Here is a 17,301-nt window from a genome sequence, read left to right as displayed (position 1 = left end):
AGAGCTGAGCAGACCAAATGGATTGCTGCTACTGGAAAAGGAAGTATTTCCTTCTTCCAGGCTTGACGTTGCTGTCCCCATTCAGTGTACTTGCTCTGGCACTCATCTGACCACACAATGAAATAATTCAGTTTGCTAACCCAAGGGATTAAAAAAAAAAGTCAAGCAAAACAAAAAGAAACTGCTGGATTAGTCGAGCGAATCAACTTTTCCCACTCTTGGCCAAGTAGCAGAGCTGCCTGCTGCAGCATTAGCAGAGCAAGCAGGTAAGCAGGGAGCTTGAGGACCATGAGGATGTTACAGGTGCCAGTCACCCTCCTCTAACACCCACCTACTCCCAGACTTCCCCCTTATCAACCACCTAAGGGCCTGAATGGTGTGCTTCAACTTCACAGGCAATCCACTAAAACATCTCTGTGGGTTTTAGTTGATGCTTTTAGGACAAGCTGCTTTTGATGTAATACATGACAAAAAAACATATATTAATTTAAAATATGTTTTTTTTTTCTGAAGGTCAAACAAAATTTCAGTTAAAATGGTCTTATGACTTTAGCTACAAGAGCACCGCTAAATTAGAAACAGCTTCCCAGCTTTGAGAGGATAGAGTGGGAGAAACTAAATTATAAAAGCGGACTGGGTATTTGTGATTTATTTCAATATTTTGCTGTGGCAATACAATAGACACACACAAAGCCGTTTAAACAAGTAGCCTGTACTCTCTTCCCAGCCTCATTTGCATACATTATCTTATAATTTAAGCCACGTGATCACATACTATTTTTCCCCAGGACATCTGCCTCATTCAGCGCACCGGATGGACTGATGCAGGGAAGCACGAGCATTGTGCAGGGAAGGAAGCTGCTATCTGCAGACCACTCTACAGAGGATGCGTAAGGAACGAGACAATGCAAGAACAGATACAGCAATCGACGCTGGAACAGAACTGCAGGCGTTCAGCAAGAGCATCACAAGCCTTGTAGCCAACGAAAGGCACCTCCCTGCTTCCCTTAGCCCTGACACGGGGAACGCTGGTAGAAAATCATGCATCTAGCACCAGCTTCCAGGCAGCAAATGAGCAGCTCCATCCCCCAGTAACAAAGAGATCTTTTTTCCTCAAATTTCAGTCTCCCGGCCACGACCGTACCAACTTTTACTACAGCAAGCAGCATGCTCTTCAAAGAGGGGACCGCGTGCCATTGTAACCTCACAAATGTCACAGGCAGAGAGGAGAATTTCTGCAATTCTGCTACCTGAAGAGACTCAATGCCTCACTCTCTTGCTCAAAATTTTCTAATGGAAAAGCAGAATTTCACTATTTTCTTGGCTTTCTGGTTGAAGTAGAAAAATAATCTGTTTTTCCTCAATTTCATTCTACCTGCAAAGCCAAGAAAGGCAGCACTGACACTGAAATGGACTTTTTTTTAGAGCCTCAAGGAGGTACTATGGTAACTATGTACATTAAACATTTTTTGCCTGCATTTGCAAGAACTGGAAGTGGTACTTCAAAATCAATTTCTGCAGCCATTCATGTTTTAGGTTGTGTTGCAGTCACTCAGGGAAGCTCCCTAGCTCTCACCTGCAAGTGAACACAGACTTTTTTAGTTCACTTCTGTAACTCGCAGTTATTTTCTGGGTTCTGTGTTACCAAGAGAATTACTGAAAATTCTTCCTGCCAAGTCCCAGACAGTTAGGAAGCACGAGACAGTGAGAAGCCATTCTGATTTGCAAAACCCAGTCTGAATAAATATGGGAGGCAGTCACCTGCAGAATACTTGGAACAGATGCCCAAAAACAAATAAATAAATAAAAATCACACTGCAATGATAAAGTAAGTTTAGTAATAACTTTTATGCCACAACGTTTATTTTAAAAAGAAAAAGATTTGTAGCTGATCCATTACAAATAATACACAGTTTAGAAATCTGAGAAAACAAAACAAAACAAAACCACGTCTTACGGTTTTGCACAGATAATTCTGTGTATCCTCAACTCTACTCTTAGAATCACAGAATCTTTAAGCTTGGAAAAGGCCTCCAAGATCATCTGGTCCAAGCGTCCCCCTACCACCAATGTCACCCACTGAACCATGTCCCAAAGCACCACGTCCAGCCTCTCCTTGAACACCCCCAGGGACGGTGACTCCACCACCTCCCTGGGCAACCCTCTTCTCTCCATCCAGCCAGGCTGTATGACCTCTTTCAGAAAACAAAAGCAAACAAACAAGCAAAACAAACAAACAAACCACACCATCAGAAACTGACATGAAACTGACAGAGTATTCGGAAAAAAAACAAGAAGCGAGGGGAAGATCCTTAGGGGCCCACACGTGCGACGCTCCCCGCTGCCGTTGAACAGACGTGAGCGCCGAGGAGCTGCGTGTCACGCCAGCAGAGCGCGGTTCCCGCACAGGCTGCTCAGCAGCATCTGGGCGCAGAGCAGCTCCCAGAGGACGTTTACCAGAGGAAATCGCCTCGCGTTGAATCACGCCCGGGCCGCCCCGTCCCACCTCACGCGGGCACGGGGGGGGGGGGGGGGGGCCGGGCGCTGTCACGGCGCCTCGGGCAGCGCACCGCGGGCGCGGAGACCTCCATCGCAGCGCCGGGAAGGCGCCTCATCCCTCCCCGGCGCTGCCGCCCTTCTTTCCCTGCACAAAGGAGCAGGCGGCCGGCTCCCCGACCGCTGCCACCTCCCACCGAGCCCACTCCCCATTTATCACCCGCATCTCCCCCCTCCCCTTCCTCCTCCTCCTCCTCCTCGTCCTCCTGGGGCGCAGCCAAGCGCCCCCCGCCCGCGGCTCACCCTCAGCTCGCCGACACCGCCCCCCCCGGCGTGTGCCGACCGCTCCGCGGCGCAGCGGGGGAAGGGGCGACGGCGGCGGGAGCGGCACACAATGGGCGGCTCGACACGGCGCGGCGCGGCGCGGCGAGACCCCGGCCCCGCTCCGCCCGAGCCGCCGCCTCCGCACTCACCCCTTCGCGACGGCTCGGCCCGGCGCTGCTGGTGCTGATGCTGGCGGTACTGGTGATACCGGTAGTACTGGGGGGGGGGGGCGCTCTGCCGGCAGCCCCGCGGGGCGCTGGGCTCGGCGTCGCTGTGCAGCCGCGCCGCCGTTATTCCCCGCACATAGCGGTTAACGGGCACGGCGGGCGCGGCACTGCGCACGCGCCGGCCGGGCTCACACAATGCGGGGGGGGGAGGGAGGAGGAGGAGGAGGAGGGGAGCGCTGCGCAGGCGCCGGGCGCCGAGCGGCGCGGGGACGGAGCTGCCCATGCGCTGGCTGCAGACAATAGCGGGGCAGGGGCTCTGCTCAGTGCGCAGGCGCCGCGGGGAGGTAAACACGGCTTCCCGCGCCTCCGCCATGCGCTATGCCCGGCCGCTGTGGAGCCGGGGACGTAGGCGGAAGGCGCGTGCTTGTGCGCAGGCGCGAGCGCGGCCGCAAGCCCCAACAAAGGGGAGCCCATCCTCCTCCCGGGGACTACACCTCCCAGCAGCCCCCGCGCGGCGCGCTGCATGCCGGGACTTGTAGTCCCTTCCCCGTGAAAGCCGCAGGGGAGTTCGCTGCGAGCGTGGCCCCGGGAGCCGGCGGCGTCCTGATGCGGGCGCCCGGCGGGGAGCCCGGCCTGGCGGCGGCTCTGGAGCGCTACCAGCGGCGCCTCCGAGGTGAGCGGGGGGCGGCGCGGCGTGGGGGGCCGGAGCGGTTTCCCTGCGGGCGGCCGTTTCCCTGGTCGCACGGGTACACCCCCGCCTCCCTGACCCCCCTCGTCCTACCCGAGAGGTGCTCCGCGCAGCCCGGCAGGACCTGGCGTTTGGGCTCCGTTGGCATCTCCTTCGTAACGACAACAAACCACGACCTGCCCCACGCAGGGCAAGCTTCGTACTTCGTCATCTTCCCATTCACTGTGCGTGAGGGTGGAAGGCCGTTAGGGAACTTTCGTGTACTGGATTTGGACTCTCACAGAGGCTGAGGGCTCTGACTGTGGCTGTTACTGACAAAGGAGGAGCGATAAGTTAAGGTTTTAAAACTAGTTGGGCACACGCAATTACTCTACTGAATAAAACTTCTGATGGCAAAATGGTTTTGCCCCAATACAAAGCATTACCATCACACACAACAGAGGGCTCTGGTTAGAAAGGTCACACCTTGGGCTTATTATTTTTGTTTGTTTCTGCTGCACCAGTGCAAGCATAAGCACAAGCTCAAGCAATGTGTTGAAAATGTGACGTGTTTCACAACGCTTGCTGTATTTTTAGAGAGCTTGTGATGATCTTCTGCCTAGAATGCTGCTTCAGGCTTGTTTGCTTGCTTTTGTGCAGGTCTGACAAGGGGCTGCGCTGTCACTGAAATACCTTAGGAATTCAAGCTCTTGTTCTGTACAGTGCAGTGGCTGACCCGCTTTTTCATTTTAGGCGTTGAAGCTTAGTTATTGCTGGCCTCTGGAATCACTGCAAGTCCAAAGCATGGCAATAGAGAAGGCGGATTTCTTGTGTTTATCCTGCAGGAGAGGCACTGATGTGTGTATCTGAGCTCTAGAGCATGCAGGCAGCGTGCTCTGCTCAGCATCTGTCCTGCTGGGGCACAGGGAAATGTGGGGATTCAGTGGTTACATCGGGATTCAGTGGTTACATCGGGCTGCCTGGGCTCCCTGCTGGGCGTGACGTTCTCGGCTTCCTTAGACCGTGACAGCAGGGGAAGCCAAAAACCTTTGGAGGCCAAGTCACTGCCCTCTGCCTGTGTTTTCATAGTTTCAGCATGCTTAGTATTTCTTCGTGTAAATGTTCTTTTGTGTTTGTGGTTTGGTAAGTTTGGTTTGTTCCTCTATTCAAATTTGCCATGAAAATAGGCTTTTGTAGCATTTTGCAACACAGCTCCAGTTTTTCTAATTTTGTCTTAGGCTCTGTGCATTTAAAATGTTCCAGTGGAATTTCTCTTTCCCTCAACCAAAAAATCTGTTGAGATGCTTGGGGGCTGTTTTATATATATTTATAATATATACATATACATATATATATATACACACACACACGAGTATGTGTGTATATATGTGCGTGTATACAGAATCTTCATAGTTGTGGCAAGAATATAGTGTTTTCATATGCAGAGTTTGAAGTATGCCTATGTACCAAGTTATCCAGATGTTGTAAGTGATAGGAGAGCTAAAGCTGTAACTAACTTCAAAGGGCGTTTCTCACAAATCTTGTATCTTGGGCTGTTTAACTCTGTATAACAGTAACAGTAGAGTTCACCATATCAAATGACTGGATGTATTCTGTTCATAAAACTTATTTTGATTTTCCCTATTTGTGGCTGGATTGCCTTACTCTGGATTCATTATGGTTTGTAAACTACTTCAGAGCACAGTCTTCTAGTGGCTGTTTCCCTTTCCACTCTGGGAAGCAGGGACTTTCCATACAGTGTAGAGGTAGGTCTGATCCCTTACATCCAGGAGTGCTTCACAGTCAGTAGATATCAACAGGGCGGTATCACAAACATAACCCCATTGCTCACATTGTTCCTGCTAGCTTTATGGATGTACCGTGGAACAAATAGGTCTATTATTTCATGTGCTGCTGAACCTAATTCTTTACCTATTTTACTCACTGTTATGCAATTTGGGATTTTTTTTTTTACAAATTTGTATCATTCATGTCATCAGGATTCTGGAATTTCAAATAGCCTTGGGCACTGTTACGTATTTTTGATATGCAGCATTTACACTGTTTGTAGTCCTTGACTTTATCTGAACCCAGGCTGACACATGGCAACAGGTTATAATCATCCATTCTGGAGATCAGAAGTATCGTTTCACAGCCTTACTCAGTATGATGGAAGAGTGTACTAGTTCACAAAGATTACCAATTACTCTTCAGTGCTGTGTCCTTTGTTAAGAAAAATCCCTCAGTATTGGTACGTAGGGAAGCCCAAGTATTCAGTGAACTGACTCCTATAGCCAGAGGGCAGAAAGCCAGGCCAAAAATGTTACCAAAAAATAATTGGTCTTAGAGCCCAACAGAGAGTAAATAATGAAGGCTTTATAGCAGGGCTTTTCCTGATAAGTCTAGACTTTGTATAATTGCAGTCTTTCACATTGTGTGTAACGCGGAGTTAGGAGGGTGGTATTTGTACAGTTTGGGTTATTAGGTTACTGTGTAAACTTTCACACAATTGAAACCGTTTCAAATGAACTTCAAAGTCTTTAGGAGATAATAGCATTTCTATTTAAAAGTTATCCCCAAGGGAAGAGAGGTATTTTCTAATGGAGAGTAAGAACTGTGCTATTGTAGTCACATTAACCACCAGAAATGGGCAGTCGTGGCATGAACATCCAGCGAGCCTCCTTCTACATCGGTGTGAGGAGCAGAGTGTGATGGCAGGTGACCTTTCAGCTCAGCTTTCTCTTTTTTGCTCGGCAGCAGTCAATACATGAAAGACATCATTTTAGAGTGTACTTCTTTATTTCTAGCATTCACCTGACTCTCTGGACAGAGAATTGTTCACTTTTAATATGAATTTTCTGCCCCATAAATAAGCAACCCTTTGAAGTGAACAACACTGTCTTGCTTTTGGGTCAGAGTTGGTTTAAGAGAAGGGGGAGGCCGTCCTTTTTAGCTACAATGTCCGATAGAGGCATCTTGTGAATCTTTACTGTAAGAAATCTGCCTTATGTGACTCCACGTCTTTTTCAGTAAATAAAGTAGGAGAGACTTGCAGTCCTAGGAAAAATGAGCATTTGGCCAAGTCACCAGCTTTCCAAGTGCGCTAGGACACTGAAGCTGTTAAAAATTAAATTTTAAATGGTAATCTATAATTGCATTTTTTATTAGGCTTTTTATTTTTATTTGACAATTGTTTCTAGGTATTCTTGCTGAGCAGAACATGTAACATGCATTTAAGGTTGGGGAATCCATCAGAAAGGATTGGGAAGCCCTTGGTGTTTCTTGCAGGTGAGGGATACGTGCTTTTATACTCTGCAGCAAAGGCTGGTTTAGGGACTGGTAGGGATGAATGCTGCAGCTCTAGAGAACAGCTTCCTTTTAAAGATGATAACTGGCTAAAGGAGGTGTTGAAATAGCAGATTTCTCATGTAACAATGCAAAGCAACTATGAAGGCTGGGAAGCCAAACCAGATGGATCTGTAACTCATTATTCTGAGACATCAGTATGTTGAACACATCTTAGGACCTTTTGAGGCCTGTCTTAATGAGCAGCCTGGTATCGTTTGTTGTTGAACGTTTACATGTAAAATCCTAGAAACAGATAGTAATTGATAGGATGGTTTCAGTCTCAAACGGACATGTAGTATGTTAGTAGCGTGGTAGATCGTGTGCCTGTGCTTGGCTACGGCTGTGGTATGAAGAATAGCTCCGTATCAGAATGGCGAGTAAGGTAAATTACAAGCCCGCACAAAATAAAATAAAATAAAAACTTGAAAGCAATTTCTCAGATCGCTTCTTGGTTTCTGAGCAGACATTTCATGTGAAATTTCATTTCAATCAACAAACTTTCACTTGCACTACTTTTCAAATAGGATGAAAGAATCAATTCTAGCTAGTGTACTTGAATACTTCCTTTAAAATAATGAGGTGAGTGCAAATTACTGTTATTGAAGGACAGGTTTTTTTTTTTTATCACCCTGTGAAAATCTCTCCAGTAAATATTTTTAATATAAATAACTGATTTTCTGCCTCACTGAAAAACACAACAAAATAACCTTGAAAACTCGCATACCTCAAATTTCCAATAATGAATAGGTATTCGGGAATTAAATTTCCGCCATGTAAACCAAATGTTTTTCTTTAATATTCTTAAGCAGTTATTTGGCTGAAATACTATCCCAGAAGTATATCGCAGAATCACAGAATTGTTGGGGTTGGAAGGGACCTCCAGAGATCATCAGGTCCAACCCCCCTGCCAAAGCAGGTTCCCTAGAGCAGGTTGCGCAGGTAGGCGTCCAGACGGGCCTTGAATATCTGCAGGGAAGGAGACTATATGATGTACTATTTTTAGATTTCTAAGTGTCAATAGAAACAATCAATGTTAATGTACTTTGGACAGTAAAACTTTCTTTAAATATCTTTGTGTTTACACCAACTGGTCTAATTTCCTGTCTCGTTGGTTAATGCTCCTCGTAAATTCTCTTTATATTATTTTAGCTGTAATCACTGTAATTCTGTCTCCTCCTACTTTCTAGGGCTGTTTTCTGATTGGAAACTGTGGAATATTAACAAGTGACATGTTGAATTTATAGCCAGTAACTTCCAGTTATCTTCCTGTAAACATTATTAGAACTAGAACTTTGCCTGTAGATGATAGAGATAAAGCAACTTTTTTTATGGAGTTGCAGTTTTTCTCCAATGTATGTTGCTCAACACTTCTATCAGTTGGAGTTATTTTCCGTGTCTTGCAGGCAGTTCTGTTATTTTGGATGGTTGGTTCCTTTGCTAAGCTCTCCATTAGCTATCAAGAGTATTTTCTATGGCATTTCTGAGTTCATGAATGAGGTAGCTTTGGTGCTTTCATTTAAAGGGGTGCTCTTCATAGACAGTCTTGGGCAATGTCTGAAAAAACATCTTTTGTTTAGGCAATGCAGACATGGTTCAATTCCTTCTGTTTTTTTTTCTGCTTTCTCCTTAGTAGCAAATTGTTCTCACAATCTTTTTTTCTTTTTTTTCCCCCAAAACTGATTACTACTTGGAAATACAACAACCTCTTCCCTGTTGTATTTTGCTCCAGTGTTTTGACTCTAGCCTTTATCTTAATTTTTTTGGATAAGTTGAATGGATCTGTAGTGTCTTTAATTTTTTATTATTTTTTTAAGTTGTTCTGCAGCAGTAGTGGTGTTACCCTACAAAAAAAAAAAAAAAAAAACTTCTACCCTTTATATTTATATAAAGATTCTTCATTGGAAAAAGGATACCTGTAATATATCTTCAGGGTGTAATACTTAGATTTTGTAGTTAAAATGAGTAGAGGAAATAACAAGAGATATCAATGCTTCTTTCAGGACATGGAAGTATTATTCAGCATGTAGAATATATAGTGTATGCTCTTTGAACATTAATTAATGTTTCAGTCAGGGCCCTATTGGTTTTGTCTAAAACATTACGCTTAACTGAACTTAATCTAGTCCAAGGTTGCGCTGATGGTTGCACTAAAGGTTGCAAGGTTGCACTGGAAGTGGTTGCATTTTAGGTGAAGGGGTCGGAGTTTCTTTGTACCTAGAGCAATGTGGCCTTGAACCAGTTTTGCTGGTTGCTTCTGTCACTGAGATAATTAGCAGTGGTTTTCTTTCTCTAAGGTGTTTGGCTAGCTGTGGCATTAGGTAAGTTATTTGCTTGTCCCTTATGGTAAGTACTGCCTGTGATTTATACATGATAGTTGGCAACTTTTTATGGAGCAGATGGATTGAGTCCGATACATCAAAGAAAAGAGATGCATCAGGTTTTTGTTGCTAGCTTGCAGTTTTTCACAGGGATCTGAGGTCCTTTAAATACTGAAAACCAAAGAGCTTTACCAGTAAATAATACCTAGAGGTTCTGCTCTGTTGAGTATTGCAGAAAGCCATAATATGCTAGGTTACTTTCCTGTCTTTTCTAGTTAGTATATATACATGGCTTAAAGGGAGGAGAAATTACTCATCTCCATTTATACATAGGTGGTTGAAAGAAAGAATGCAGTAAGTGAATTAACTGATTGAGGCCCTACAGTGTGAACCAGAAGTGTCGCTGTCTAAAACCAATCCCATATTTTCTGATTCCCAATCCAGTCGTCACCTCTTCAACTGCAAATCTGTCCAGTTTCTTTTCTGGCGTATCAGATATGTTCAGCTATAGTGGAGTGATACGGCATTTATGGTTAGAAAGCCTGCTATTTTTATGAAATCAGCTGAAAGAAAAAGGGAAAATAAATAAAAGAAAAACATACTGAAAATGAGAAAAGAGTGTTGCTTTATCACCCCTAAGTCAGTCAGTTCTTGGAAGGGTTCATAAAGTATTTTGTTTTATCTGGAAATAGTTTTTTGGTTTTGTTTTTCTGGCATGATGTGTTATTTTTTTACACTTGTTCAGAAGTCATCTATCTTTACTTAATCACTGTTTCCTGTTGCTGAGTTTTTATTTCAGTTACTCAGATATTTTTCAGTTGTACTAGTCATTGCTTTGTCATGTGAGGTGTCACCACTAGAATTCACAAATGCTGTCCGTAGAGCCTGATCCTGCACGTTATATGAAATATAGCATCAGCTTTATATTCATTGAAAAGTAATGGAGCCATATATGCTAGGAAATGTGTTTGGGTCAAATTAGTAGTTGAAGCTTTCTTTCTGCTGGCAGTTTCTAATAGCAGGTACTTGTGCTGCTGCAGAGGCATAATGCATTGACAGGCTAATATGCTGCTTATGGCTTGTTCTTTAAAAATGCGGTAAATGTTTCTCCCGCAAGTTGTTGACATATAATAGTTTTGTTGTTTGCATTAGACAATTGCTTCCAGCGTCTGGCCTCAGATGAAGGAGTCAAGCTAGACAGATGCTGAATGCATTTAGTCTTTGCATTTTTTTGCAAACAAATTGTCAATCGGTAAATACTTTCATTTATGGTTTTTTTTTTTTTACTGTAGAGCGTGCTAATGAAAGTATCCATCAACTGAAATATGCCTTGGAGGAAAGACAGTTTGCAGAGGGTAAGGATGAAGTTGGATTTGATGAGTCCTCTGTGGACAAGGGCAATGATGATGTGGACCGTGGCAACAATGACAGTGAGAATTCAGCCTGGCAGGATCTACAGCACAGTCATGCAGGTAAGATTACTCAGAAGGCGAATAGCTTAAAAATTGTTAGAAGCAATATGAAATTAGTTCCTCCCCCCCCCCCCCCCCCCCCCCCCCCCCCCCAAATCAGAGTTCTTGCTTGCAATAAATGTTTTTTTTTTAATCTCTTCCTAGCTAATCAACTTAAAATTTTGTTGCAACATCAAGAAAGAATGGAAAGTGAAGTCTCTCCATCACGGAGGAAGATGCTGTTCTGTGTATGTTTCTTCTTGTTTCTTTGTGTTATTTGAATGAACAGCATGCATGCTGAGATCAATAATTTCCTAGTATCAATAATTTCCTAGTATCCAGGATGAATGAAAGGCCATCATTCTTATATTCCAAAATGTAAAGTTTTGCTAGAATGTGGTCAGAACTTCGTTTGTTTATGACCACGGCAGAAGAAAAAGAAATCCTTGATACAGGATTTAGAGATTTCTTTTTTTGTTGACCATGATGTGTAGGTGACAGTTCGCATTACTTTCAGCTTTCTCATCATCTTCTCTCCACTAAAATTCATCCTTTTTGTTTTGAAACAGTTGGGATTGACTGCATGGTCAAATTTCTGTAAAAGCAGTCTGTATTTTCCTTTATGACTATACTCAGCAGGCTCAGAAAGGCTTTCTTGTGCTATAACCATGCTTTTTCTTTAGAGGATTAGAGATGTCGATGTAACAACAGAATTTGTAGCTCTGCACCAAAATGCAGTGGTCTCTGCCAAAGTCAGTAAACTAAACGGAAGGGATGCCCTTATCTAGGCTTCTCAAATGTATCCTTCCTGCAGCAGAACTGCACCAAAATACATGCAGTGTACAGGTCAGTTACTGGTATATAGCAGTTTTTCTGTAACTAGCAGGAAAAAAAAAAATTAAAGACATTGTTTCAGTTTAATCTTACAATGGCTTCTATTGCCTGGGTAGGTTTGTACTAAACCATGCAAGCAACTCTTCCCTGTCAAAGTTGAGTTAGCAGTAGGAAAATTGGAAAGACGTGTTCCTCTTCTGTTGCTTTGAGCCTGTGTAGTCAGTCTCAGCTCCACTGTTCTGATATTGAGAAATTTTATTGAAAGTTCAACTTCTCTTAGAGTTCCAAAATCCACAAGTTCAGTCTGATTGTCCTGACAGGCACTTGTGTCTCATAGTAGTGCCAGGATAGAATTAGAGTTTTGTATCTCAAGGGTATGGTGCATCATTGTTTGATCTTGAGGTTACATGAATCAGTATCAATTTGTGGTTAACCCATGTGGGGAGGGGGAAAGTGTGTTTTGTTGTTGTTGGTTTGTTTGTTTGTTTGTTTTAAAAGTGTCTTTTAATTCATCTTTGTCCAAGTTTTCTACTTAAGGAAATTTTAGCCAAGTGGAAAAATTGAGAAAACAAGATGTTTTTCCAAAGAAACAAGTGTGATCGTGGTGTATTTCAGGGGGTGTATCCAGGAGTTAGACTCAGTGATTCCTGTGGGTCCCTTCCAACTCGGGATATCCTATGATTCTATTAAAGCATGGAGGAGTAAACAGAAAATATGGTATTTATTGTATGGATAGAGCGCCTGCTGATTAAAATTGCAGGAGACATCAAATAAGTACTTTTTTTAGCCCACACCCAGATGATCAGGCAGAGATTTTCCTTTAGCACTCACCAGCCCACGTTCCTGATGCTGTCCTTGTAGCTTGAGTTTTTGCAACTGCTTCCCATTGTCTCTTGCCAGTTTACAGGGCAGCAGGTTCAAGAGTGACAGCATGGAGTATCCAATTCCTGGGGTTTGGAAGTTTGGAATTTGAGGCATTCTGTAAAACTACAAGGTGGGCCAACTTACTTGGGATGTTGGCAAAACTATTTGTCACTGTGTAGAACACTAACCCCTAAAGCTGCCAAGCATCTATATTTTATAAACCCTTGTGTTCATGTGGTAAACTTTTCAATGTTGAGAATGCAAATGTGAACAGCATTTCTGAGACTCAGGCATAAATGTCTGGTAATTCATACTGATTTTTATAGTTGGCGTACTTTAAATGTATGTTTCCCCTGACCTCAGTTCTTCTGTTCTATAACACGTATTATTTTGGGGCTGTGATCAGAATATTTATTAAAATTCCCAAATTAAGTGGTAACAATTGTGTAGTTAAAGAAATGAATCACAAATTATCTAACAAGCATTCATCCCATCAAATGGCAGGTAGAGGCTTATAAATAAAGAAATATCACTGTGACAGGACTATGGGTTAACTAGTCCCCTATTCTTTCCCAGTCAGGAGAAGATATTACGTATTCTTTTCCTTTTAGTGAAACTGTTCTTTAGCACTCTTGCATACCTTACACAAGTATGTCTCAGGTTAAACACGAGTACTGTTCTTCAGTGAAAAATAGTTTTGAGTAGAAAAGGAATTTTTCCCACTTTCAAACAATGCTGTTGTGTAAACTTCTCAGTGAGGCAATATGAATTCTCAACTGCAGTGTCTTAAACTTTCAGAGAAGAGTTGGGGGGGTCAATGGGAGCTGGAGGAGCAGAGCAATGAATTCCAAATATTCTTGGAACTGTAATGTGTTCTGTTTAGAATATATGGATATACGTACATACACACATATATTCTCTCTCTTCTCTCCCTTCCCCAACAAATGTGTTTTGTGTTTTTTTAAACTATATAAACTAGTTTAGATGAATAGCCTCTAAAGCACTGTGAATTCTGAGTATACAGAACAGAACGTTTACATGCATTAAGGCAAGGTGAAATAGGTTACAGATTCAGAGTTTATTCTATAAATGTTTTTTTAGATGGTTCTGGAAAACCATGCATTTGTCTCCTCAATTCTAGCTCTAGATTTCTCAAGAATCCCGCTTTCCTATGGCAGAATTTATATTGGGTATCATTTGATAGGAAGGCTTTTCCTGCCAGAAATTTCTGTTGCCTTTACGGGTATGGTTATTCATTCTCATGTAAGGTTTGGATATTCATCACCATCGTAGCATGGTTATTTCTTGTGTGTGTGTGGTGGTCGTTTGTTGTTTTTGTTGTTGTTGTTGTTTGGTTAATTTTGGTTTGTTTTTACCCAGTTAGTGGATTTTATCTTTCTTTAAAGCTGGGCAGGGAGTCTTAATACCTCATCTTGGAAAACATAGCATTTTCTGTCAGTTCTTGTCAGATGCACAACTTCTAGATAAGGTAACTAGAAAATGCAATAGCTAGCCATTAATAGCTTTATTTATTTTAAATGGTGACTGTTTCTATTTCTTTAAAAACAAAGGTGTAGGTTTCTGAATATTTTAGGAGGTCCAGGAGACTTAACAGTCCAGCTGTTCAATTAATTAGTTCCTGAAAATGAGTTCTAGAATCTTTAAGACTTCAGGTGTGTTTGAAAAGCATATAATTGACATTTTTTGCACAAAAAGGTTTGATTTTGACCTAAGATTGCTGAAGGTAGAATTGTAACAGTTTCAAAACTAGCTAGAGATCAGCACAAGGAGTCTGTTTCCTCCAGAATAGCAAACTAATACTAGAAATGTATCTGTTCTTCCTCCAAGAGGACCTAATTAGCAGACTTTGTATCCTTTCCAGAAAACAATACAAAGAAGGGAAACTTACCCTATTTATGTTTATTAGTTACGTTTATCAGTTCAGTAAATTACTGAAAAGTGCAGATTTTTTTTTTACAAGAGGACATATGTTCTATTTAGAAACATGTTCCAATTTGACTGCCTCAGTTTTAATTGTTTAGTTTATAAAAAAAAAAAAAGTGACTTGCATTGATAGACGTTCTTATTACCTTCAGGAATGAGAACAGTTAATATAGTTCAATAGCGGAATATCAAACAAAGGTAGTACAGCAATACTGAAATATGTAAAGAGGATGAGTGAGACTCTGAAAGCAGTGGATTGCTGAATTTGTCATTTGAGACTCCATTAAATATTTTTGTGACTATTCAGAGGCAGTTTCATTGCAGACTGTCATATTTACGGTTAATATTGTTACTCTATTAAAATTATTAAAGTATGTCATATTTCATTAGATCTCAATAATATGCAAAATAGCTGTGTAATATCTACTTTAAATTCACTCTTTTTTCAGAGTGACAAAGACTGCATCTTGCTAGTAGGATCAAAGAGGCTGTAGTTTTCAGGAAGACATTTCAGCTATGATTCGAAGGATATTTTAATAGTAGATTTATTTACATTCTTATTAAATTTGTACTGTATTCTTAGGAGTAAATGCTGTAAAGTCATAGAGTCTTTTAAAATATCAGGTTCTTTGTTAAATGTAGTGTCTGTTACACATTTTTGTGTGTTTCTGTGGAGCTATTAAAATGGCATAGTTGTGTTTCTGCAGCAATTATTAATGAACACTTAGAGGTGTATCCTTTGATGCATACCAATTAAAATTCAAGAGATTTTTAATGTTAATTTCACAGAAGAAAATATTCCCGAACACTCTTCTAAAATGAATAATAAATAGCGGTGTGAATTTCATTTGGACATTGGTTGGTGGGTATAATTTTTTCCTGTTTTATAGATGTGCTTAATCAAGCAGTAACACATTTTGACAGAAGTGACACATTTACTTTTTTGTACTGAAGATTTGAAGTTTTTTCTTGTTTCTCCCTTCCTCATGATCTAGTACTTGGTGTCTTGCTTTTTTTTTGTAAGCATAAATAATATTCTGTGTGCAAGTAACATCTTATTGCAGTAAGTGGAAAATCAGAAAATAACACGTACTATTCTTTCCTTCCTACAGAACCCCCCAGAAGCTGCAGCTGAAGATTTACCAGACCTTTCTGATCTTGTTCCTATAATTAACGATCAGTCTCAGTACATTAACCATTTAGAAGCGGAAGTGAAGTTTTGCAAGGTATTTTACACAATATATTTCACCTGAATATGAAACCCTGGTACCCAAAATAAGAAAAATTGCCTTAAAAACAGCTTCTTAAACTTAGTCTTGAGGTTGATTGTTATAATGACCAAAAATGAGCAAGCCACAATTCAGTCAACACTGAGCCTTACCATGTATCTTGGTGTCTATTTAGAGTCTAAAGACCTTCAAAGACATTTTTACTTTATCTTAGAAATGGAAATAAGCATATTTTTAAGAAGTATTTCTGTACCTTAAATATCCATGTAATGACTCTTTTTTTTTTTTGAACATTCTCATTTTGTTTGAAAGGGTTAAAATAGTTGAAAGTGTTAATCTAGACTTTTGGTCTCAAGATGTATTTAATTGTCTCAAGGAGCCTTTTACATGCAGTTCCTGTTATCATGTAGGAAGAATTGTCTGGGATGAGAGATCGAGTTCGAGTAGTTGTGCTTGAAAATGAGGACCTCCATCAGAAACTGAAATTTCTGGCTGCAGAACATACTTTGAGAGAACAAACTCTTCTAGATGCCTCAGTAAGGTTTTATTTTTGTTGTTATTTTAATCAAGGTTCAGAGACCTAATTCCTATTAGTGAAGGCTATATAAATGGTCATCCTCAAACTGAGTTTTAGTCAAAACTTGATGACAGTTTGAAAACATGGATTTCTGTATATAACTTCACAGGTTGCTACTTAATTAACTTGTTTATTGGTTCTTAAATTCTACTGTGATGAAAATCATTAAGATTCAATACTTATATAATTGGTATTTGTTTAAAAATACAGCCTACATAAGTACAACTGAAGCATTAATATTTTTATTTTAGGCAAATACTCAGAACTCCTGGCCTGTAGGTGGTAATGACTATACTCTGCATCAGCCAGTCACCTCATCAGCAGCAGATAATAAAAATCCAGCTTTGGTTACAGCATCTGTTGGAGAAATAGAAAAATGGCATATAGAACTGGTTGGTATTAGCATTCTTTACCTTTGGAAAAACTTTCAGTACTTTGTTATTGCTGCAGTTCTGAAAATTAATTTTGTAACAGACTTACGGAAGGAGTTTTAGTTGACTGAACCTTAATTGGAGGTCAGATTTTATTCTCTTAAACCTCATTTCCTCATTATTCCCTAATTATTGTTATCCAGTTAGATACAGATGGCAGATTGTAGCTGCAGATGTTGATTTCCAGAGATAAGTCTCAGTTTAAGAATGTCATGTCAGTAGTGGCATATACTATACTTTGGAGATTCTTGGCAGTAACACAACCCACAAGCAGGTGGGAACTAGCTGCTGTAATTCAGGCAAGCCTTTAGGCAAGCTCTTTTACAATGAGCCTTACGACTACAGGAGCAGTGCAGGGTCAGTAAAGTACAAAAGTGGCTTTATCTTGTCTGTCTTCCCTGAGTCGAATTACACTCTTTGTGCTTTTAGAGATAATTAGGAGCCTTTGTGATTCAGAGTTGTTGTAGTGCCTATCTTATTTCCTCAGCTTGGGATGATATTCTAAATTTCTTTGATCTAAATTAATTGGGTAACATTGCCATCTTTTGAGATAAGAACAGGATTAATTTAAAGTTTTGGTGTATTTTATCCATGTGCATGTGTCTGCTGTGGAATTGAAAGGGCTCTTTAATTCTCTGAGATAATTATTGG

The 17,301-nt window shown here is 41.3% G+C and overlaps 2 protein-coding genes across 7 annotated transcripts in view; one reads left to right on the top strand and one right to left on the bottom strand.

The window, feature by feature from the left end:
• CEP170 (centrosomal protein 170) overlaps positions 1 to 3,167 on the bottom strand; it is a 101,025-nt gene extending 97,858 nt beyond the window's left edge. Inside the window, 1 exon segment of the mRNA XM_048079926.2 lies at positions 2,970 to 3,167. The gene's annotated coding sequence lies outside the window, so the exon portion shown is untranslated.
• Positions 3,168 to 3,273: 106 nt separating this feature from the next.
• SDCCAG8 (SHH signaling and ciliogenesis regulator SDCCAG8) overlaps positions 3,274 to 17,301 on the top strand; it is a 106,826-nt gene continuing 92,798 nt past the window's right edge. For 2 of the 6 annotated variants that reach the window (XM_066993928.1, XM_066993930.1), the window contains exons 1-6: positions 3,274 to 3,660; positions 10,613 to 10,792; positions 10,937 to 11,019; positions 15,526 to 15,639; positions 16,053 to 16,178; positions 16,471 to 16,611. In XM_066993928.1, coding sequence (XP_066850029.1) covers positions 3,366 to 3,660; positions 10,613 to 10,792; positions 10,937 to 11,019; positions 15,526 to 15,639; positions 16,053 to 16,178; positions 16,471 to 16,611 — 939 coding nt within the window. In that variant the 5' untranslated portion in view covers positions 3,274 to 3,365. The remainder of the gene's footprint in view (positions 3,661 to 10,612; positions 10,793 to 10,936; positions 11,020 to 15,525; positions 15,640 to 16,052; positions 16,179 to 16,470; positions 16,612 to 17,301) is intronic. The other 4 variants (XM_066993931.1, XM_066993929.1, XM_066993926.1 and 1 more) reach the window with 4 other exon arrangements.

This window comes from Anser cygnoides, chromosome 3 (assembly GCF_040182565.1).
Source record: "Anser cygnoides isolate HZ-2024a breed goose chromosome 3, Taihu_goose_T2T_genome, whole genome shotgun sequence".
Lineage (NCBI taxonomy): Eukaryota > Metazoa > Chordata > Aves > Anseriformes > Anatidae > Anser > Anser cygnoides.
This window is presented reverse-complemented; position numbering and strand designations above follow the sequence as displayed.